Source organism: Candoia aspera, chromosome 1 (genome assembly GCF_035149785.1).
Source record: "Candoia aspera isolate rCanAsp1 chromosome 1, rCanAsp1.hap2, whole genome shotgun sequence".
Lineage (NCBI taxonomy): Eukaryota > Metazoa > Chordata > Lepidosauria > Squamata > Boidae > Candoia > Candoia aspera.
The window spans coordinates 261,921,843-261,946,788 of record NC_086153.1 but is presented as its reverse complement, the minus strand read 5'-3'; the positions used below and the strand labels follow the sequence as shown (position 1 = coordinate 261,946,788).

Genomic DNA, 24,946 nt, shown 5'->3' with positions numbered 1-24,946 from the left:
ATTTTCTACTTCCTGTTTACTAATTTGGAAGATCTTTCCTATTATGGCACAATTTTCTATTATCTACACAGGAGCATTTGGAAAGCATCTTTGTGTTAGAAACAATGACTTCAACTACTCTGGCCCATTTTTGGTAGAAACTGTACTGGGTTCTTCCTTATATTTACTTGAAAGTAGACCCCACTGATTGTTCTTTCATGCCTCCAAATCTTCATGCAGTTGCCAACCCAGTCCTGGGTATGATTTTTATCTAGGAGATTGAATCTAAAATAAAACTGCTGACACCGCAATGCTTTATAGAAATTTATGATATGATGACACATGAAATACTGTACATAATTGTGCTTAGCACACTTTAAAAAGGATATTATAGACTGAAAAAGATTCAGGCAAATGCAAACCAAATAATTAAAGGCTCCAAGCAATTGAGGAAAAGTTTCAACATTAGGTATATCTCATATAGAAGTAAAGAAGGAAATAACAGAAATATATAAAAGTATGCATATACATGAAAATCGGATACAAAATGTTTTCTTTGTCTCAACCTATTTGAACCCAAGGTTGCTGAATGAAAGTAAATGGTGGGAAATTGAAAAACATTTCATTACATTTGTCCTCAAAGAGCTAAACTGTAGAATATGCTATCACAGCATGTAATTATGATGAACTTGAATGATTTCAACAGAGCCATCCAAGACAATTTCATTCAGGATAATCATGCTTAATAGTCATGATGGTTATTGTCTTATAAGAATGAGAATTGGGAGAATTGGGAGAATGAGAATTGGGAGAGAAATCTGATCTAATTTGCAGCTCCCAAACCTATACATGAACCAGACTGCTATTATCCTTCAGATTTTGCATTCTCTAAACATTCTGATACAATTTTCCAATTCTTACAAAATGTGTATATAAAACCTTGTACAGAATGTGCCTATACCTTTTTTCACACCTATGAACATGCACACACATTTTCATTCAGAAGGTTTTTTTTAAAAGTATTTGCAAACTGAGACAGGAATGGGACACAACAAACGAGTGCCTGAAAAACTGAAAGAGATAAATTCACATAATCCTAATCAGAGCCAATATGCTTCTGAATAGCATTAGGAGGGCTTCCTGTAATTTACCCTTTTGAAAACTGAAGGCCTCCAGATGGACAGTCCTCAACTTCAATTTCCAGAATTCCCCAGGCAGTCTGGCCATTGCTGACAATTCTGGGAGCTGAAGTCCATTCATCTGCAAAGGGACAAGACTGAAGAAGATTGCTGCAGTCATCTGTTAAACTACTATAGGAACAAAATTTTGGACTATATTGGTCTTGGCCTGATGCAGCATGTCTCTCCTGTTTTAAGATGTGATTAAGTTCAGGACCTTAGACATGTGGTTCAGAATAATAATTCCCAAGGTATGTTTTTGTACTACTGTGCCATAAAAAGGAATTCAGCTCAATAACTAAAAGTTCTGTGATCACAGATCTCAAAGAAGATACCCACGGTACCACTGGGTTGCTGCTCCAAAACCTTCACAAGGCTCACAAGTGATGGGCTCTTCATGGTAGGTAATTCTAATTGTTTTCACATTCTGACAGTAAATCTAAATTATGCCTCTAATTTCAGTAAGGTTTTTAAAATAGCGCCTGCTATTTTCACAACTGTACTGTCTTTGAATAAATGACTGACTGAGTACTCCGTAGCACTAACTGCCTTTGTCTCTTTTTTCTTAATATTTCATTCCTTTGTACTCAATAACAGTAATAATATTAGAATAGTAATATTTTACAATGGATAACATAAATGTGAAAACCCTTTGCTATGATTTTAAAAATAAATCATGCTTTTAATTTTTATTACATTAATTTTTTAAAAATAAAAACAAATTGTCATCTTACCTCTTTATTTCTGTATTCTTTCTTGAGAGATTTTTCTAATACTTTAGCTTCATATTCAGCTCTTGGGTGATCCTGTAGATTAGTCACATATACAGGGGAACCATAAGACTCATTGAATATAACTTAAAATTATTATGACAAACCTGGGTAAAGTTCTGCTATAATTTAATTTAAAAGGCTTCCTTTGTCACTAACTGGCTGAAAATATTGTGGCTTAAGCCTATGCACTCTCTTTATCTTAATGGTGAGGATGCTGCTAGATTGAGGTTGTTCTTTCTCCAATAGGCATATAATTGGGGTAGCACCACAGCCTTGTAACCATTTTCTATAACAGCAAAGGACTTCAGATTTCACAATGTGCTGGTTTTCACCCTTGATGTATGTTTTAAGTCTCAGCAGGTGACAGCATATGGCTGATCTTGTCTAGGCTTGGAAGCTAAGCAGGATCAGGCCTGATTAGTGTTTGGATGGGTGCCAAGGGAATTTTCAGGCTGAAGGCTAGACTGTGAGATTGAAGAAAATGTTCTAGAAGACAACAGCAAACCATTTGTCTACTGTTGCCAAGAAAACTACGTGGACATGTTCATGAAGTTATCAGGAATTCAATTTGACTGAAAGGCTTTAATTTTTAATTTGTTTTAAACCTGAATGGTTCTTTCCAGGCATTGCAGAGAGGCCATATCAGAACAGACTGCATGTCATATATGGGAAAAGGGGGTGGAGGTAAGTTGATCAGAGCTTAAATGTACAATTAAAGGTTGCTCTTCTATACATTAATTTGATCTGTCTTAACAAAAAAAAAGTTAATTTCAGTTCCATTAATTAAAATTAATAAATTATAATTTCAGTTTAGTCAGTCATATAGAGAAAATAAGTGGAAAAGAATCAGAAATGGAAAGAATGAGACAGCTGAAAGATTTAGAGATTACTTTTAAAAATGCATTGGACTGAGATTGGATGGATATGAAAAAGTTCCATTTGAGGATATTATAAAAGAGGAAAGAATAATTGCAGTGGAAATTCTAAAGACAGACAGATGCTGGGAAAAAATGAGGGGAGATCAAAATGCATCTTTCACCACCAGATAGAGAAAAAGTCAGAGAAATTATAAAAAAACAAAACAAAACAAAAATGCCAAACCTTGACTGCCTCCTTCAGGAAACCATAAAAAACACAAAAAACATAAAAATTAAAATTACTTCACTGTTGCAAAATCATACTCTTGACACAATTATTTTTATTTGTGTGAATGCAGGTACTGTATAAGAATTAGAGGGTACATAGCAATATCCATGGGGTGTAGGACAGGAAAGGTCTTCCTTTGTATTTATTTTGTGGAACTGTCAACATGATAAGAAACATATTTACTCAAGATCCAGAAAAACTAAATAGTATTATGGCCCAGAACTCTGATGGTATCAAACAACTGAATATACAGGGTGCACTGCACTCTTATATAATTCTCATCCCGTCTCATCCCCATAACATTGACCCGCCCCACCCGATCATGCAGAGAGAGCATGTTACCGACCCTGTCTCTAAGAGAATTCCACCTGGCGGGATCCAGGAGGCGGGCCTTCTCTGCAGTGGCACCCGCCCTGTGGAACATTCTACCCCCCAAGGTGAGGCAGGCCCCTTCGCTCCCGACCTTCTGGAAGGGTTTGAAGACCTGGTTCTGCCGCCTTGCCTGGGATGGGAAGGGCAACAGTTCTTCCTGGGGGTGGCTGGTGACACAGAGTTCTCCCTACCGAATGGAAATTTCCCACTTGGATTCTATATTTATATTTATTATTTTAGTATTGTAGGTGTTGATTCGGTGATTTTATGATGTTGAGGTTTTAAGGAGAATTTTATTGTAAACCGCCCAGAGTCCCCCTTTTGGGGGGAGATGGGCGGTGATAGAAATGTGAATAATAAACAAACAAACAAATAAATAAATAACTATTATTGAAATAACTACTTCAAATAACACTTGTGTGGCAGTATTCCAACATATTAGAAATTCATTCTTCAGTAGGATTTAAATGCATACTCAGGTGCTTTGATCATAGGACTGGATTATTGGGATTGGAGTATGTTAAGTGAAAAATAAAATACATTCTATTAACAGCAGTTATCTCAGGTCACTGTTATCACTACAGGGAACACTGAACATAATCCTGAAAGATATTTCCTACTGCAAGGATACAGTTAATCCTTCTGACTTTCATGTAAGCTAACAACAAGATGCCAAAAATAAAAGAACAGTTGTCTTACAGTGTCTATGAAACCATCCCAGCACTGAGATTTAGATATCAGTTTTAACATGTCATTTATGTTAATGTTTTGTTGGGTCAGAGATCAAATGAAATCACAGACTTAGACCAATTAATTGCCATTGAAGACCCTTTTTAGATATCAGCTGCAAAATTTAATAGAGCTGTGAGGTAAATCTATTATTTAATAAATTTCTGCTCAAGAAAATGTTCTAATTAATTGACCAGCACACTTCAAAAGTGACTATACAGTATATATTGGTATAATGACATCAAGAAAATGCACATGATAAACCCCACTGAAAAAGGGAGGTGTCCCATTCTCACATAGGAGGTCTTTTCCAGTGATACATGCATGTGCATCATAAAAAAATTAACAGCATAATTTTCTCCAATAGGTTCTCCAGTTTGTTTTTATGAAAATATGCAAAATTCACTGATTAATCAATTAAAATTTATAATACTAATTCAACATAATTAACTATGATTTATACTATTAGAACGTAATTCATCAGAGAGCCTGAATGGACTGGTCATCTTTGCCGCAGGTTTTTATAAGCAAAACGTGATTGCCCATTCATCAATGTTAGAGTTAAACTAGCAGAAGCAGTTTCTGCTGACAGTCTGAGAGGTGGGTGATTCTCCTTTTCCTTTGCAGCTATGTTGTCTCAAAACTAAATTACAAAAAATAAACCTGAGGTGGGTATGAGACTCATAGAAGTGGAAAAATTGTTGCAAGAGAAGGAATGGCTTGAAGAACGTTGCTAATTAGACTCTACCTGTTCTTATTTTCCAGTAACAGTACTTCTTTTAGTGTTCTGTTTAATAAATATATTGTATAGCCCTAAGATTAAATATGAACAAAATCCACGAACTGAATTTCCCGAAGAGATCCAGCTCTTTCTACTTACAGTTAATAGGATATTTATTTATTTGGTTGAATACTGAACTTGATAACACAGATAGATATCTGATAGGATATTTTAAATTTGTCAGGTCAATACATTACTTTGTAAATAAAAATTCTCAGTTAAAACTAAATGGCTGATTAACCTCCTTTTCATCTAAATGGTATTGTAAATACAGCTATTCACAAACCATTTCCTTAAATTTCAAATAGAATTGAGAAATAAAACATTCTTAAAAGATAAACATTTCCCTTTTTTTGTGTTCCTTAGTTATTACTACTGTAAGTTAGTAGTTTCAGTCTCCAATCAATATACTAGATAGAAGTAATATTTAACTAATTTTGAACTCATACAGCAAGTTCATTTTGGCTAATTGTAAACTTGTGTAATCATGGTGACTGTATCCTCAAAACTGAAAAAATTATGAGTATGATGTTCACATACTATGGTTTCTACACCAAGGGAATAATTCTTGAGCTATACATGTTTTAATGCCCACATTACTAGGCGTGACTTTCATTCTGCAGCCAAGACTTTGTGCTTCCATGGTAACAAGACTAACACACCCTTCCCAAATTTAGAAATGGTATATGTGCAGGATTTTCCTTTCCAATGGGTCACCAGCTGAAAATTAAAGATCACTTTGCTAATGTAACAACCAATGAAATGGCATGTAACAGAATTAACATACTTCTTCTTCTTCAAAGCCAGTAAGATCCCATCTGTAATTCAGCCTCATCTGTTTTCTTTTCCAGTGTTCCATAAATGTAGCAGCTGCATAGTTGGAAGGAGAGAAAAAGGGAAGAAAGAAATGATCTCCATCCATCATTTAGTTGTTGCTACTGATTTTAATCTTCACTGCTTTCTATTCTGTCAAAAGAGAAACCCCCAACTGAAATTGAACCTACTGCCTATAATTCTGCCAGTTCTAAGGCAATGTGAAATATTCACAATTGATTTGCCAATAAATTATTAGAAATTCAAACATGGTCCAGGCATCAGTTTTTTGCACATCTGATGTCGTGAAAGGTCCCCTGTGCAAGCACCGAGTCATGTCTGACCCTTTGGGGGGATGCCACTTTCATGACGTTTTCTTGGCAGACTATATCAGGGTGGTTTGCCATTGCCTTCCCCAGTCATCACCTTCCCCAGCAAGCTGGGAACTCATTTTACCGACCTCGGAAGGATGGAAGGCTGAGTCAACCTGAGCCGGCTACCTGAGAATCCAGCTTCTGCTGGGATCAGACTCAGGTCGCGGGGAGAGTTTTCGGCTGCAATACTGCCACCTACCACTCTGCACCACACGAGGCTCTTTTTGCACATCTACAAATGTAAAAAAAAACATTCTAGATAATTTTACAGCAGCTGGTTATAGATTATTTGGTTTCAATACAAGGGCAGAAATAAATGACAGAGAGATCCATAATTAGAATGCTCTCTGTGTTTTGTTTAAAGATCAAAATGCAGTCCCACTTGGACTGGGATCCTGACACTGAGGAAATTGATTTCTTTATTCAATCCATTTATAACTTGCCCTTCAAAGATCCTTAAGATGGCTTACAAAAACTTAAAACCACAAACGAAAACAAAATAAAAATCTATAGCCCAGTATAAAACTGTAAAACAAACATAATGCAAAGACAAATAAAATGGACACACAAATAAAAACAAGAGGAAAATAAAAATGACTTCTTTGGTTTGAACTATCAACTCAATTGTGTTAATGGAGATTCTCTGGAGGGGGTATTCCAAAGGGGCCCTTATATGGGGAACCTTTCCTGTTGCACTGCTTTCCCAACTGGAACTGCTCTCAGAAACTATTCTTCTGAGGAATAAAGCTTTGGAAAGGAGAGTTATTTCTATCCAATAAATATCCATTAGATCTGAATCAGTCACTACCAAATACTTTTGACTAAAAGAAACACAGATGATTGTTCCATAGTTGTCCGACCCTCATTTACTTTAGCTTTTTGGTTAAATACTCAAGTGAAGCATGACTTTGATTTGTCTGTAATTTCCTGATGTGTGCCCTATGTGTTTACCAGCTTGAAATTGTAATGCACCCTTCTATATCTATAAAGAGGAATTACAGTGGGAGAACACCTGTCCTAACAGCCAGGAACCACGGTGAGACAAGGAATAGGTCTCTAGTGTTTTATTACTGCTACATTAGACAGAAAATCCTAACAAACTGAAGAAGCGTGGGAAAAACCCATACAGATAAACCCCAAAAGTTAAGGTGGGTCTGATCTGTGTCTCTTTGAATGGCTGCTTAACTCCTCAGTACTACGCATGCGTTTTCCCCCCTGGATAGGAGACCCCTCCTGCTCACCCTCAGTACTCATGACATAACCCTCCCCTCCAGATTCACATTCCATTTCAGCCCCCTCCCTTCCAGAGGTCTCATGAGAGTCCATCTCCCCCTCCAAGCTCCCATGGCAACTGGGCAACGATGGAAATTCTTCAAAGGAAAACTCCTCCAAGGATGAATCAGTAAGTCTGATTCTCCAGGTCTGATAATGCTTCTGGCCCAGGTGGCTGCTGCTGGAAAATAGGTAGATAATTAGAAGATTCTTTCCCCCTCCCCCTTGGGAAATGCAAGCCTGAGGTGGAGGGCTGCGGCTCTCCCTCCTCCTCTCTCTCTGGCCTCAGAGCCTCTGGCGGGGGTGGAGGTTGCCAACTTACGAACTCCTCTGCTTGGGATTCCTCTGCTTGCTTAGTCAAGTGAGGAATCTCTGGTAGAGTGCAAGGCTTGAGTTTGTGAGGGAAAAGCTGATGGAATCGTCGAACCAGCGCAGGTGCATGCACATCTCTGGCATTTTCCCATGTCCGCTCTTCCTCAGGGTACCCTTTCCAGTGTATTAAATATTGGATGCCCCTTCCCCTCCTCCTAGAGTCCAGAATTTCCTCGACTTTGTATTCCTCCTCCCCCTCCACAATTACTGGAGGGGGGGGCAGTTGCGATCGTAAGGTACTTGGGGGAGGGTCTTTGGCTAGCAAGGTTCTGTGAAAGACTGGATGGATTTTCATGGATGCTGGCAGCTTTAAGCGATAAGCCACTGGATTTATCTGCTGTACCACACAGTGAAAGGGCCCACAAACTTAGAGTCCAACTTCTTGGAGGGTCTGGTAGAAGTCAAAAACTTGGTAGAGAGCCACACTTTGTCTCCTACCACAGTCACTGGCCCCTCTTGTCTGTGAGCATCTGCAGCTCTCTTGTAAGCACTCTTTGCCCTGTTCAGCTGCTCCTTTAACAACTCCTGTGTGGCTTGTTGCTCTTTAAGAAAATCAGTTGCGGCTGGGACAGTTCCCTGCTGGGAGGAGGTGGGCAACACCCGAGGATTAACCCCATAGAGTGCTTGGAAAGGAGACATCTTGGTAGAGGATTGCACAGAGTTGTTATAAGTAAATTCTGCCATGGGAAGCAGGGCTGGCCAATTGTCTTGCTGATAAGTGGTGTAACACCTGAGATACTGCTGTAACCATTGGTTAATTTTCTCAGCTTGCCTGTTACTAGCCAGATGATGCGATGATGATAGGTGGATCTGGACCCCTAATGACTGGAAAAGCGCCCTCCAGAACCTGGAAGTGAACTGAGGGCCTCTGTCACTCACCAAGTGATTTACCATGCCTCTATACCTAAAAACATGGTCCATGAACAACTGCGCTGTGGCTTGCACAGATGGGGGGCCCTTGCAAGGAATAAAATGCGCCATTTTAGTGAAAAGGTCCACCATCACTAGTATGGAAGTCAGCCCCTGGACTGGGGGTAAATCAGTGATGAAATCCATGGAGATTGTATCCCAAGGCCTACTGGGGGTGGGTAGGGGTTGCAAGAGTCCTGTGGGCTTCCCTGGGAGAGGCTTGGCTTGTCTACAAAAGCAACATAACCCTTTATGTCTGCAGTCATCTTAGGCCACCAGTAGTCTCTCAGAGCTCTATGGAGAGCTTTGAAAACACCTCCGTGGCCTGCCGTTTGATGGTCATGGCAAAGTCTCAGTACTTCTTCCCTCAATGAGGGGGGAATGTATAATCGCCCGCTATGCCAGAGGATTCCTGCCTCCACATTAAAGGGGGAGGCAGTGTCTTGCGGGCCCCTCTGGAGGTCATCCATCCTGGCCCTGGCATACAGGTCCTGTTGCTGCTGAGCTCTGACTCTTGTAAATAGGTCCTCTGCTTGTCTGCCTGCTGCTAAAATCTCTGTCTGGTTCCCCCTCATAGACTGCTGAAAGTTGTGAGGTTGTAATACAGTAGCCTGTACCTCCTGGTGAGTAGCGGGGGTTGCCTGAATAGATCGAGACAGGGCATCTGCCAAACAGTTCTGCGCCCCAGGAACATAAGAAATAACAAAATTGAAACGGGAGAAAAACTGGTTCCATCTGATTTGGTGTGGGGTGAGGGATCTGGTGTTTTGTAGAAGCTGTAAATTCTTGTGATCGGTGCAAACTTTCACATGAAAGGTTGCACCTTCTAGCCAGTGCCTCCACTCTTGAAATGCTGCTTTAATTGCCAGCAACTCCTTGTTAAAAACTTCATAGTTTCTCTCTGCTGGTGAGAGTGTGCGGGAGAAAAATGCACAAGGGAGCAATGTATTCTCTGTTTTGTTTGTATATTGCAATAAAACAGCACCAATAGCAATATCTGAAGCATCTGAATGCATTATGAATTGCTTTGTGGGATCAGGGTGCTTTAAAAGTGGCTGGGATGCAAAGAGTTGCTTGAATTCTTGGAATGCTGCTTGCTCCCTCTCCCCCCAAATGAATTTTGATCCTTTCTTCAAAAGCTGTTTGAGGGGTTTAGCCCTGTCACTAAATTTATTTATGAATCTCCTGTAAAAATTGCAGAACCCTAGGAATTTTTGGACCTCTTTCACATTTCGGCGGGGTTGCCACGAGATAATTGCCTGGTTCTTAGAAGGATCCTTGGATATGCCTTCTGTTGATATTTTATAGCCCAGGAAATGCAATTCAGTTAAATCGAAGACACACTTCTCTAGCTTGGCGAACAGCTTGTTCTCTCTCAGTCTTTGTAAGACATTACGTACATGGGTTACATGAGTTGTAGCATCCTCAGAGAATATTAATATGTCATCTAGATAAATGACCAGATACTTATCTAGTAAATCAGAGAAAATTTGATTCATAAATCGGGAAAATATGGCTCCTGCATTAGACAAGCCAAAGGGCAAAACAAGGTACTCAAATTTACCAAACCTGGTGTCGAAGGCAGTCAGATATTCATGCCCCTCTTTCATCTGGATCAGATTGTACGCATTCCTGAGGTCCAACCTAGTAAAAATGCGTGCTTTCTGTAAGCGATCCAGCAGATCAGATATTAGGGGGAGTGGGTAATTTTCCTTGACTGTGACTTTATTGAGGGAACTGAAATCATGCACCACTCTCATGGGTGCCTCCTGGTTTGCCAGTGCCAACGGGTCAGGTTTCTTTGGTACAAAGAAGGTAGGAGCAGACGCTGGGGAAGTAGATGGTCGGATGAAACCCTTTTGGAGATTAGAATCCAAGTAATCCTTTAAGGTGGCTAGTTCCTTGGGGGACATGGGATATTGTTTCCTTGCTGGAATCTTGGCTCCTGGTATCAACTCAATGGTGCAATCACAGTCCCTATGGGGGGGTAATGCTGTGGCCTCTTGTTCGCTGAAAACGTCTGCGAAATCTGCATACTTGGCTGGCAACTGGACCTCCCCTGCTTCTGTGACTGCGTTGGTTGCTGGAGAGAGGAGAGCGGCTTGAATCTTGTGGTGCTGGCATTCCTTAGCTGGGAAGGAGATTGCTCCCGTAGTCCAGTTCAACAATGGGTTGTGGATCTTCAGCCAAGGTGTGCCCTATAGGCACATTAAGTGATGCAGTAACATAAAGTTGGATCCACTCAGTGTGGTCTCCCGTTGTTAGTTGCAAAGGTTCTGTGAAACTTCTAATCGGCCCTGCCTTGAGGGGCTGGCCGTCCATGGTCTCAACTTCTATGGGATGTGGCAATTCTATGGTCGGGATGTCGAGGTCTTGTACAGTCTGTACATCAATAAAATTGGTGGAAGCTCCGGAATCCACGAGGGCCTCTAGTTTGACCTGGTGCTCTGGGTTTACGTGTATTATGACTGGTAAGTAGTAAAAGGATTGCCTGGAATCCTCGGAATGAGCCCTTAATTGATTGATGGTCTCCCTGCTGAGCCCTGTGGAGGGAGACTGACGGAGTTTCCCTGGTTGGAAGTGGAGGCGGAGGTGGCTCTTGGTTCTGCTGCTTGCCCTGGGGCTCTTATGGAATTTGCTTGGCTTCTCGCTGGGCAAGCTCTCACCATGTGCCCCTGGACTCCACAGTAGAAACAGAGGGCTCTCTCTCTCCTTGTCTCTCAGCCTCGGAAATAAGCCTCCTGCTCGCCCCGATCTGCATCGGCTCCTCTGGTACTGAGTAAAGAGATGCTGCGGAGAGAGCTGGAAATCCTGGAAGCGCTCTGAGGCCCGTTTCTCCCCGGCTGCATCTGTCTGAGTTCTTCTAGCCTGGCGTCTACGACCACAGACAGTTGATATAAACCTTCTAGGGTAGCTGGTGTTCCCTGGCGCACTAATTCATTTTTTATTTCTTCATCCAGCCCCTGTTTGAATTGGTCTTTCAAGGCACTCTCATTCCAGTCCAGATCTCCTGCTAACAGCTTGATATCAACAATGTAAATTCCCACCCTCTTGTTGCCTTGCTTGAGCTTCTGAATTTCCTGGCTGGCAGTGACCTCTGTGATTGGGTCGTCAAAGTGTGCTTGGAACCCTGCCAGAAAATTTTGGTAGTTGTTGAGAATTGGGTCGTTGTTCTCCACCATGGGAATAGCCCATTTGGCTGCTGGGCCCTTTAGCAGGCCTAGGATGAAGGTGTCTCTGGTTCTGTCTGTGGGAAACTCTGCCGGTCTGCTGTCGAAAAACATTGTGCACTGTGTGAGAAAGGTTCTCAACTGTCCTGCTTCTCCTCCAAATTTCTCTGGTAGACTGCCCTGGGATCTCAAGACTACTGGTGGAGCTGCTGCTGCTGCTGCTGCTGGTACCGGTTGTGGGTTAATTGGAGCTGGTTGCTGTAACTGCTGTAGCATGGCTGCTTGTAAGGTGTTGATCTGGAGATCTACTTGTTGTTGATGTTGTTGCAATGCTGCTGCCAGTTGTTGGATGGCCTGCCGAATTTCCTGGTTTTCCGAAGACATTTTCCCAAATGTCTCTACCTTTTTTTTTTTGTTCCTCCCTCTTTCAATGGGAGTAGGGAGTTTGTTAGGATTGATGTCCTAACAGCCAGGAACCACGGTGAGACAAGGAATAGGTCTCTAGTGTTTTATTACTGCTACATTAGACAGAAAATCCTAACAAACTGAAGAAGCGTGGGAAAAACGCAGACATATAAACCCCAAAAGTTAAGGTGAGTCTGATCTGTGTCTCTTCGAATGGCTGCTTAACTCCTCAGTACTACGCATGCGTTTTCCCCCCTGGATAGGAGCCCCCTCCTGCTCACCATCAGTACTCATGACAACACCTTTCCAAAAACATCAGCCAACAAACTAGTTAATGATAAAAAATATGGAGTAAATATAAGAAAGTGAGACCCTCCAACTGAACCTTCTGCTTAGCCAGGACACCACAAGAGCCTGTGCAGTGTTTTAGCAGAAGATTGCACCTTGTTATAAGCTTTTATTTATAGTACAGTAGTTTTGAAGCTTATTCAGTTACCTTACACAATCATGTAGTATCATGCTAGGGAACCTCACAGCCACCACGTTTGTTGTAGGGTTAATATTTTTGGAATCCCTGCTTCCTTGAAAGAGCTACTTAGGGTTTATTTCCTTGAGTAAAAAATGCCTTTGGAACTGAGCAGCTGACACAAGAATACAGGTGGTCAATCAGAAGCTACAATATATCTGGGGCCTTAGGGAATCTGTGCCTGAAACTCCCCCCCAACTCTTTGCTAGGTGATCTGTATGAGCAAACCTATTTTAAATCCTTGCACTTTAGTTCAATTAGAGATATGAATTAGTTACAGGGCAATATATACATGTGGAGCTGAAACTGGTAACTGGAATGGGATCCAGAAAGCAGCTGTATTTTCATTTTCAGCAAGAAAATTATTATAAAGCAGGAGATGGTGACAAATTTTAAATTACAATAAACACAGCTTGTGTAAAACACTCTATCCTCTACCAAGATTATAGAAGGCCTTGGGGACATGAATGTGAATAGTGGGAACAAACCCAGACTACACAGTAAATAAATAATTGTGAAAGAAGTAAGCATACAGAGAAAAGCTAACCAACCCCATGAGAATAGTTCTGAAGTGACTATGAACAGATGTGATCAACATACTGTACTGTGGTCTTCAACAAATCACTAGAGACATGGAAAATAATAGGAATTAGACAAGGTCTCCATGTATCTTAGCTGTGTATCAACAATGGGAATTTGCAAACTGTTTTTTTAGCATTAATAATTTCTATTTATTTTTAGGTTTTATCCAGGGTTCTTAATTAGTTTTGTATATCCTGTATGTAAGTTTAAATATTCCTTCACAATATCAACATAATATATAAGCTTCTTCGAAGTAACTTTTTAATTCTATGCCTCCCTGTTGTATGTTGTATGTTGTACACAGAGAGAGGTGAGAATCAAAGGAAATGATAACAAACTCCCTGCCCTACTTCCTGCTCCTATTCTTTACCAAGTATCCTCTCAATACCATTCACTTAAAAAACAAGGAAGGAAATGCAGCATTATCCACCTTGCCCGCAGGAACGCCTCAGGCAGGCAGGAAAATGTTGCTGGAAATTGCCAAACTACTGGAGGCCACAAGCTGTGCAACCAAACATCTCTTAGGTCACTATGCAACTTATCTTCAGAAGGCAGACCACAGCCATAAACTTTTGGCACATAACTCAGTGGTATAATAGTTGCTTTCCAAGCAATCAGACAGAGTCCTGTTTGGGTTGGACAAGTAGAACCGCCTGATGGATGTAAGACAGTGTTCTATGTTTGCTCACCCACTGCAGTAGCAGTGTCAGGGTAGAGGGGCTTCTGGCATTATGCTTCCAGTCCTCCCTCCTTAGCAATTCTATTTTCCTGAGTGTCTTGCCATTTTTGCCATCTTGCTATCCTATTTTACTCCATCCCCCTTGTTGCCTGGTTATCTACCATGCTGGTAGCTGCACCATAAAAGAAAGTCTGGCATGGACTGGTCGGTTCAGGCTGTAATCCCCTCATTGGTCATAGCCCTCCAGAAGCAGCATCTTCTTGCTTTAGCTCTCTGTCAGTCAAAATTGGGGAAATGTATGCATTCAGAATGGTGGCTGGCTGCAGCCTCGACTAGCTAGCTGTTTACTGTACAGTACAGCTGCTGGCCTCCTGTCTATCTAGAACTTGTGGGGCTTTGGGCTTACTGTGTATGTCATAATTCATATGTCAATGTTGGTCATTCTATAAAATATTGACTGTGAACATGAAGTAGTCTGAGCAAGGAAAAGAGGAGCAATACACTAGCAGGGATAAGGAAGAACCAAAGGTGAATGGAGATTGATTAATGTTTTGTTATGGTGCAACAGTGCTCCATAAAACATCTGGTAAGATGATTCATTGCTGAATAATCTGAATAAATGCAATTCAGCTTTTGCCTCCCACCCAGCCTCTCCTTTGTAATCTTTTTTATTCAATGGGGAAAAGAAAGGTGTAAGCTAGTTTGCACCACTAAGGATCATGAAGAAGGTGGGTTGAGCCTTTACATAATGTCAGATTTGCTGGCTAGACCCAGTTTACCAGAGATGGAACATCTTCTTTTCATTCCTTTGAGAAGGAATAGTCTTCTCAAAGAGGATAGCTTCCAATTATCCTGGATATTCTATCAAACTCAGAAGAAGGAGCTGCCTACCAATATCTAAACAGAAGGCCCAACAGAGGATAATCAAAGACTCTCCAGTCATCCTCTGTTCAATAAACTCAGAACATGTGCAGATAACCCAAAGCTTGATCAAGCAGATAATAAGTAATTAGTTTAGCTAGGGTATACGTTTTATTTGGCATTCTATGTATACCATTCTGGTTATTTTAGCCAAGAAACTTCATTTAAATAAAGAAATCTGACTTCCCTGGTTTTATAAGGGAACTTTTCATTAAAATTGTCTCAGCTTGCATAATTGCAAATGGCATAGTTGCACAGATACCTCTTGTATTTCAGGACAGGGACAAGGTTTGTCAAGTTCTGCATTTCTTGGCTCTGGGCAGAATGATCCAAAGCACTAGACCCTTTCCAGGTGGGTTGCAATTTGGCTTAACTAAAGTCCAGACCATTTTGGTTATTCCAGGCTTTGGCCAAAACAAATCCAGAGGCGGCGTCTGACAAGGCAAATAGGGCAAACTGATGCACCTCATCCTTCTGCTACCTCCACCTCTGCATGCCTGTGCACTGGCCCAGCTACAATCTTCCCAACATCTTCTTTCCCCCACTTTCATGTAGCTCACTAGAATTCAAGCATGGTGTAAGGCATGGCATTATCAGGCAGCCATGGTGCAACTGAAGGGCATGCAGTGGCTAAGGGGAAGTGGAGAAAGGAAAGGGTTGGGAAGATTGAAGGAGGAGCAACCAGGCCAGATGGATATGCTGCCCTTGAATTCAAGGTCAGTGGTTTGTCAGTCTACGAGAATTAATTCTCACAGTCAAGGAAAATTATTTGATACCAAATCTGACCATTAGAGAAATAAAAGACAGAGACAGACCAGCCAATGGTAAAGAGTTGGCCAAGTAGTCTTTTATGTACAGAGGGGGAAAAACACTACACAAGTTTTCAACACTGTTTCTCTATATAGAACTTATTCTTGAATCACAGAGGTGATTTTGACTGTGGTTTCCTATTTTCTTCTATAATTATTACTTACTTACAATGAGGGATTTCTTGTGAACTTGCTTATACATGACCTATTCCTGCCTGTGAGGTAAGACCTGACATCACCTTTCACCCAAGAAGTTTCAGTTCCTGTTCCCCCATGAGGAGGAAAGCACAGTAAAAGGAAAAGACTAAGCAGGCTTTGTATTTTGCCATTCCTCTACTTATGTTAATAGCTGCCCAAACACATTTAGGGCAAGATATGTTGCACCATCTGTTAAATCTAGTTTTGGGCCCAATCATCGGTTCAATCAATACTTCAATTTTATTGCACAACTACCTTGTGATTTAGATGTCTTTAAGAAGATTCAGAAGACACAAGTTCAGAAAAATGTGTTCTGACAGGATATATTTCACAATGGGAATATTAATTTGCAACAGTAGTATCTGAGATTAAAACAAAATTAATACAGGTAGTCCTCATTTAGTGACCATTCACAGTTATGACAGTGATGGAAAACTAACTCTGTCACCAGTCCTCTCATTTACGACCTTTGCAGTTCTGTAAAGCAAAGGGAAGCTGAAGTAAGATTGTAAACCTAGTTGCTGTTTCCCTTAGTGACTGCTTCACTTAATGACTGAGTTGCCGGTCCCACCTGTGGTTGCTAAATGAGGACCACCTGTACTCAAGGGAATAAGTGTCTGTATGATGATTATGAGAATTAGGACTGCGTATCTACAATAGAAACAGTTTTGTTGTTGGGCTTGACATTTTATGAAGAAAATGAATTTGTACTTCACTTTTGACAAGCTTCACATCATGTATGAAGCCAAACCATCATGATAAATACTTGGAGATGATACAACACAGAGCACAGAGATGTCTTGATGTGTACCAGTTGTTCAAAATAAGCTTAGAAATATTAGCTCTCTGATTACATATAGCTTGTGCCTGCATTTTCCTTGGACAATGCCCAGATGCCTTGGCTCACAGTTTGTTCCGGAAAAAGGAGCCAAGCTACAAGTTTGTAGGGCTGTTAGGAATACAAATAATACCATGGAGAGAAAGAGAAGACAGCTGTATTGCCAGAAGTGTATTGTTTATATATTTCCTGCACTGATTAAAACTGATGGTCATACTTACATCTTTATTGTTTTCTGATGTGATATTTTTAATGGTAAGAGCATTGCTCTTAATTCTTATTGGATGGAAGGTATGCTTTGTAAATGTATTTAAAGGGGAAAAAAAAGAAATAGAAGATGATCTATTAGAAAATCAGATCTCTTCAGGAGCAGAGTCTAAAAACTGCCTTCAGGTGAATTAGTTCTTTCTCTCATCTAGCTGGTATTTTTGACAGAGAAAAGCAGCAGCTCTTCAAGACTTTGGACGTTCATTTTCCTAGGCTTATCTGAAACTGAACATGGGACTTCAGCAGGCAAAATTGGTGCTCTGTTTCCATTCTCTGAAAGTTGACTCAAAGCTACCACCACCGTTTCCCCTCTCCCATTCTCCTTTCTCTTTTTTGCACGTGCACGCAGAAACAGAGGCACGCTTTTCTACAGTTTGTGGGACCAATCCCTGCACATCATCCTGCTGTCAGCCAGACTGATATGGGACTGTGAGATTCTTGTCTCTACTCTTGACCACTGGGATTTCTGTGAAGTCGTTTCCTGAGTTGTGTGCGTGCTCGTAAATTTGTAAACTTTCTTCCACGATCAAAAGGCAACAGGCTTTAAAATGATGTTCAGCGGGATGACATCTTCTGTAATGCACACAGCTAACTTAGCACCCATGCAGACCCACAAAATATATAAATGATGCTGCTGGCCACAGCACTTAAAGAGAAAAAATTACCCAAAACTGATGGGAAAAAAAACAGCATCTGTATCAAGTTAATACAATTAATATCATGTCACTTCACATGCTTTTAATATCCTATTGAGGTATAACATGAGGGTTTTTAAATTGCAGAATGTAGGGATTTCGCAATACAAGCCCGAGCCCTATTCATTATTTTGCTGGAGCAAAAGGTTCTCAAAGGAATCAGACTGGGCTGTATGTGCTAAACTAGGAATAGACTGGGTATTCTCTCCATATCTTTTAACATCATATAACCTGTGCTGCAAGAAGATAAACAAATGGATCATTGTGCAAATCAGTCCAGAATTCTCACCAATGACCAGGCTCAAATTATCAAATTTGGGGCACATTATGTGAAGACTTAGCTCTCTTGAGAAATCTGTAATGCTGGGAAAGGTGGAAGAAAAGAGAAAAGAGGATGACAGCAGCAAGGGAGATAAACTTAATTACAGCAGCGATGGGTGCACTGCTGGAGTACTGGAAGATCCAGGTTGGGGACAGATCATCCTGCAGAAAATATATTTATGCGGTCTCTAAGAGTCAAAACTGACTTAATGGCACATAATCATCAATCAACTTGTGCTGAGCTAAACCTCTGTATTATTGTTTCTTAGGAATGCCATGAATTTTTTGAGACAATTATGTCAAGTGTGCATCTGTATTCAGAAAGGAGAGGGTGGGTTTTTTTTTAGCCTTTTTGGCACATATTATCCGGGAGTAAATCCATTGAGCTTAATGAGTATTAGTCTGGAATAGGCATACACATGACTGATGTTGAGGCTATAATTCTACAATCATTTACTGAGAGTAAGACTCATTCAACTAAATGGGCTATATACCTGAGTGAATGTCTGCATGACTGAACTGTTGATGTCCACAAGCTCAGAGCAATAGGACTGAAATCAGAGAGAAAATGAATAATATTTAGAGCACCTCAGAGTGCTCCCCTCATATTTATAATCTTTTATAGCCATCTGGATTTCTATTTCATTTCTTAATCTTACATTGTACTGTATTGTATTTCATATTTTATTATCATTATTGTTTTAATGTTTTAATTGATTAACTTATTGTAAACTGCTCAAAGTCCCTCCTTGTGGGGAGATGGGTGGTAGTACAAATTTGAGACATAAATAAATAAATAAATAAATATTTTCTACAGTTTTACAAGTAGATGATGAGGCAATAGCAGGACATAGCCATAATACCTTCTCATTGTTAGCTTGATCTAGTATCTGAATTCATCCAGCATCCAGATTTGGAATGTCTCCCTGATCTACAGTGGATGACAGAGCTTTTATTCTACTCTCAATAATTGGGTTGATGAGGGAATTTCTATGGGTGCAGTTTGCGTTACCAAGTTGCCCCTTCTGAGCTTTTTTCATTTTATGGATTTATTAAAGGTCAGGAGCTTCCTCTTTTGTATCAGTCCATATGGTTTTCCAGGATCAACTATCTTGGTCTTCTGATAGCTGTACCAAACCAGACTAAGAATGGGGAAACTTTGACCTCCAGAACTGTCAAGCTGAGTTCCTAGTATTTTACAGCATTGGCTAGTCTGAACAGGACTACTGGAAGACATAGAAGCCACAGGTTTCCAGGCTTTGAATTAGACATGCCAAGGAGGGAGACCACCTATGAAAGAAACAGGTAACCTTGTGTCTTTCAGCTATCTTGGATTTCATTCCCAGGTACCATCTACATGCAAGGGACTGTTGGGGTTGCAGTTTCAAGGTGTACATCAGATTGCCTTTCCCTGGCTTATGGAGTAACATATTTTGGAAAATATTTTATTATATATTTATGAAAATGAAACTTACCAAACCATTTCAGGCAATAACTAGAAAATAACTTACTTTGGCAGCAGGGCTATTCTTTTAACTGCATCATGTATTTGAGTAGTGAAGGAAAAAAAGATGTGGGGAAGTTAAAAGGAATGGGATAGATATTTATCTGGAATGGGGGGAATGAAATATTTAAAGCCATGGTATTCTGTTCTGCCTTATCTATCATATTCTCAACTACACATAATGTTACAAACTACATGATAACCAACCATCTAGATCAGAAGCATAGGCAGTTTTTTCAGATTCATCTTTTTTCCTTCTGAGCTTCCCCACTGTTCCCCGCAGCAGAGATACTAAATCGAAACTCCACCAGTCTGCATTTCAATCTGCCATTACTATAAACACTTACAGATACATCCACCCACCATTCTCTCAACTACATAGGGTAAATGTGTATGATTAGCCTTACAGCTCATAGAAAGTGATGGTTTAGAGAAAAGGAAATCTTTTACTGAACTGTCACTGTCTGTACTGAAATTCTAAAAGAAAAAAATTGATTTCCTATATAACTGAACAAATGGAAACCTGAACTTTATTTCTAATATGAAACAGCATAATGCGTATCATCAATCATAAAAAAAAAGTTTTCTAGGTAGCAGGCAATTATTTTAATTTTTAAAATACCATACAGTATTAGGATTTCCCACTGGAGATATAAGTTAGGTTGGTTAGACTAACTGTTGTGCATTCTGTTGTCTAAGCTACTTTATTATCCATACATTCTTCTAGGTGGCCCTGGAACACTGAAGATAGAGGCATACTATGACTGTTGAAAAGCAGGAAAAAAGATGTTCATCCTGTAGCAGAATTCATTCGACCTAGAACAGCCTTCCCCAACCCAATACTCTCCTCATGTGCTAGTCAACAACTCTTTGAATTTCCAGCCAGCATACTGGCTAGAAGAATGGGGATTTTAAAAATAACAACAACATTCTTGTTGGATAATAATACTAATAATACTAATAATAATAGTAAGCCATCAACTTGTTTTCAACTTCTAGCGATCACACAGGTAGCTTTCTCCACGATGATCTATCCCTAACCCTTTTTCTTTCAGGTCTCTCAATGGTATACTCATCACCACTGTAACTGAATCCATCCACCTTGCTGCTGACTGTCCTCTTCTTCTCTTTCATTCTACCCTTCCCAGCAGTGCAGCCTTTTCCAAAGAAGTGAGTCTTTGCATAATGTGCCGGAAAGAAGAATGGACAATTATAGGATAAAGACTATGGAAAGTACCAGGCTGGGACAGGCTGTGCTAAAGGTAATTTCAGCATTAAAAATGTACTAAAAGTTGTTCACATTTGTTCTCAGATTAAGAATTAAGTCCATTTTCACACTAAGATTTATAATGTCTTTTAGCATCATCAAGCTATGGCTATGCTAATATATCAGTAATGAAGACAGGCTCTTTATCGCCACAGAAATGGCTTTGTGACATGATAAGCCACTATATATCATTCGTGTGAAAATGGCATGAGTCAGAAGACTCTTGAGAGTCCCTTGGACTGCAAGGAGGTCAAATCAGTCAATCCCAGAGGAAATCAACCCTGACTGTTCATTGGAAGGACAGATATTGAAGCTGAAGCTCAAATACTTTGGCCACCTAATGCAAAGACAGGACTCACTGGAAAAGACCTGGATGCTCAGAGAGACTGAAGGCAAAAGGAGAAGGGGACGGCAGAGGATGAGATGGTTAGATAGCATCACCGATGCAATGAACATGAATTTGAGTAAACTCCGGGAGACAGTGGAAGACAGGAAGGCCTGGTGTGCTATGGCCCATGGGGTCACGAAGAGTCGGACATGACTTAACGACTGAACAACAACAACAGACCGGATCAGTGCTGCCTGTATGATGACCAGTAGTTACTATCCAAGGCTTCAGCATCGGCTTTTTCTGAATTGTATCTGGACACAATCGAGCCTTACCACTATGTTATGGAAATACCCTTTTGCAAGTCATACATGAAACAGGAGACCATGAATGGTATAGGAAGACTATATCACAGATGATAATGCTTTTCTTAGGAAAGACATGTGTGCCAGATTTTTTTAAAATGTGAAAATCACCTGTGTAGAAATTGTAGTGCATTTTATAGAAATGTATTTCTTGTTTCATTTTTAGAAATTCAGCTTTAATCAGCCATATTTGGGAGTGGTGCTTCGTACAACAACTTCATACCTAGGTTTAGTTTAATTTCTGATTCTTATAGCCAGCTTAGTGCAAAATTTGAAGACATGGATTCCTGTCATGAGGTATGCAGGAGCCAGTATGAGTCACCCTGCTGAAGTTCTTTGCACTGGATTCCCTCTTCTGAAATTATGGTTTACTTCCTTGGCCTAACTTTATACCAGAATTCCTGAGGCAAGGAAAATTGTAGAGAGCTGCATTAATGTTGGTTTCATGCATATGGCAAAAGAGAAGCTTGCACAATTTCCCTCCTACAGATTTATATACGTGTATTGCAAAATCTCATGCACAAAGTGGGCCTGAATGCCACATTTGATTTTGAGGTTCCTACATGTGTAGGCAATTATCTTACAGTCTCTTTTTCTGAAGGAGGAATATTTATGAAGATACTTCAGGTAAAGAATCTGAAGAGAAATCTCTCTCTCTCCCTCCCTCCCTCCCTCCCTCCCTCCCTTACTTTCTCTTGGAAACAATTAAGTAAAGGGTGATATTGAAAAGTCATCCCTCCACAGAATAGGGAGGGCAATAATTTCCATTAACCTCCTCTGCAGACCTTATACTATTTCCTGTGACTGATACTTTCCAGCAATAGAAAAGCATGAGTTGGGTCCACCCATAATTTTAAAATGATCTCAGTATATGTCAAAGGATGAGAGAGAACTTTGCCACACAATAAGAAGAACAGGAGAGTATATGAAGAAAGCTTTTCCTCCTGCACTAGATATTTGGTGGGGAGGATCACAAGAAACAGTTCAGCGCAACCAATAATTAGCCAGGCTCAGTGTATGTATGCCTGCTGGTGAGCAAGGTCAGAAAAAAATAGATGTTTTAAATTGTTTGTGCACTTCGGCTACCCCCATGCTACCTTCTGGTATCTGATCATTTGCCTGATTGTATCAGTCATGTCTCCCTCTTCTGGCCCTTTAGAATTACATTTGCTGTCTTTAGTCAGTCTGCATTGCCCCTCTGCAAAAAAAAAAAAAAAAACTGAGAAAGGATTTGGGGACCAAAAATGAAAGTAAAACTGAGTTGAAAATTAAAAATGGGTCCACAAGAATACCTGGAGGTAATCTCTTCCTTCTGGTTTAAGCATCTTGCCCCAAATGAGACTTGTCTACAACTGATAATTGGATAAAGTATTAAGTTTAGAATTCAGGGACAGCTTTTAGAATAATTTCACAAACCTACTTGCTTGAGAACAACTGGAACTGTCTTCTCTCTCTTTGCAAGGATTAACTACTTTCTACATATTTACGTGATGATACCAGGCTGTAATGCAACCATACAGGCAAAGGTTACACAAGGGCTAGTATGTGGGTCTTCAAGCATTATGGACAAATATAATACAAGCCATAATTCATAAATAGTTCTATGAAAATATCCTGCATAGGAACTGCATTAAGTATATCCCCCAGAGTTTTATCTTAGCTTCCTCCAATTTGGCACCTTCCACATATGTTGAGATTGCAATTCTCAGAAATCCCTGCCAGCATGGCCAATATGCAATCTCAATACACAGCTGGAGAGTTCCATGTTATGGTGTAGGATGGCCTATTAGAACTGCTATGGGAAGCAAAACATTCAGTATGAGAAGCACAAAACCAGAAAACAAACACAGCCTTCCCACTCTTTTTCCCTAGCAACTGGTATTCAGAACCACACAATCTGATGCTGGAAATAATATACAGCCATCATGATGGAGTAGCCATTAACAGAGTTGGAATATACCAATTTCTTCACTATGTGCAAACATCTACATCCCTGCATCTCTTACTACATCTAAGTCATATGCAGGGATACACCACTGCAATACCAGGATGTTTTACCACGATGTAGGTGTCCCAGATTCAAATGTGAAGAAAACTTTCAATTTTTTTTTAAAAGCTAGATCTTAGTTTTTCGCTTTTGTTTTCCACAATCCATTTAATACATGGTTTTCTGTTGCTACAGCATCTCAATATGTGGATTATGTAGGTTCTTCATGAACATGAGATGTCCTCAAGACTAAAAGGACATCTAGAGTGATATAAACAGTATCCTATTGGTGACATTATACACTTAATTAGTTTAACCACGATTTAGTGTTATAGTCTTCTGATCAGATCAAGACCATTTCCCTAAAATTACCAACCCTCAATCACTTTTTCTAATTTGGAGGCTAAGTCTGCAAATAGATATTGTTGACATGCTATGCAATCCCTTAGGCAGTTGTGCCAAATGCTTCGCTTTGTACTCATCCAAGCAACCTTCTGAATTTTAACTTTCAGTCCAGAACATAAATGTAAATGTGAGTTTTATAACAGAAGGACCAAAAAGGGACAGTGCAGATAATTAACTGTCGAAGACATATCCTCCTGCTTGTTCTGCATGTAAGGAAAGTTAAACTCAAAATTAAATGAAAACCTCACGCATACACCAGAGTTATATAAACGTTCTTACCCCAGAGAGCCATGAAGACTGAGAAGAAGACAGTGGCTGGATTATCAAAGAGATGGCTGGCCCGAGCAGTGGCACAAGCAGAGCTCAATTTCCAATAGCTACATGTTATGTCACATAAGGGGCACATGGTGATATTGTTTCTCTGGTCACACATCTCCATGCTGAAGGAAAACAAGCAGTAAATGAAAGGTGAACACGTCCTCCATTTTGCTTCCTGCTGAGTCCCTGAGTTGTGATATATGTGCACTGAGCATGACTTGATGCCAAGCATATTCATCCAACCTTAACCCTTTTCCGCCCACTTCAGATGCTTTGTATTACAGTGTCAGCTGCATGACATGCACATTATAAACGGAAGTTAAATTCAAAAGGACAGGAGCTGAGTGGCATCATGGATTCCTTACAACTGGAAAAAGCAAATTAAACATTTGGGCTAATTACTCTGGTACATACTGCTGCACTGAATACTGGTGCCCTTCTGAGTATTTTTGTGTTGGTACAATCATCTGGGCTAATTGTTTTATGTAACACTATCCCAGGAGACTGCAATAGTGCAGCGCACTAAGACCGTCTACTCAGATCTTCTGAAACATAATCCAGTCTTCTAATCACAGAAATATACTAGCCTACTACTGTATAAAAGGATCACTGCCCATTTTAAAAACATGACAGAGTGATTTGAAGCAGGCTGCAGAACCACGC

At 40.2% G+C, this 24,946-nt stretch overlaps 1 protein-coding gene across 3 annotated transcripts in view; it reads right to left on the bottom strand.

Annotated features, from left to right (window-relative positions):
* Positions 1-24,946, bottom strand: part of ANO1 (anoctamin 1) — a 139,373-nt gene that overhangs the window by 27,738 nt on the left and 86,689 nt on the right. For all 3 annotated transcript variants that reach the window (XM_063289588.1, XM_063289589.1, XM_063289590.1), the window contains 3 exons: positions 24,245-24,405; positions 5,746-5,828; positions 1,892-1,963 (listed from right to left, as the gene is read on the bottom strand). In XM_063289588.1, coding sequence (XP_063145658.1) covers positions 1,892-1,963; positions 5,746-5,828; positions 24,245-24,405 — 316 coding nt within the window. The remainder of the gene's footprint in view (positions 1-1,891; positions 1,964-5,745; positions 5,829-24,244; positions 24,406-24,946) is intronic.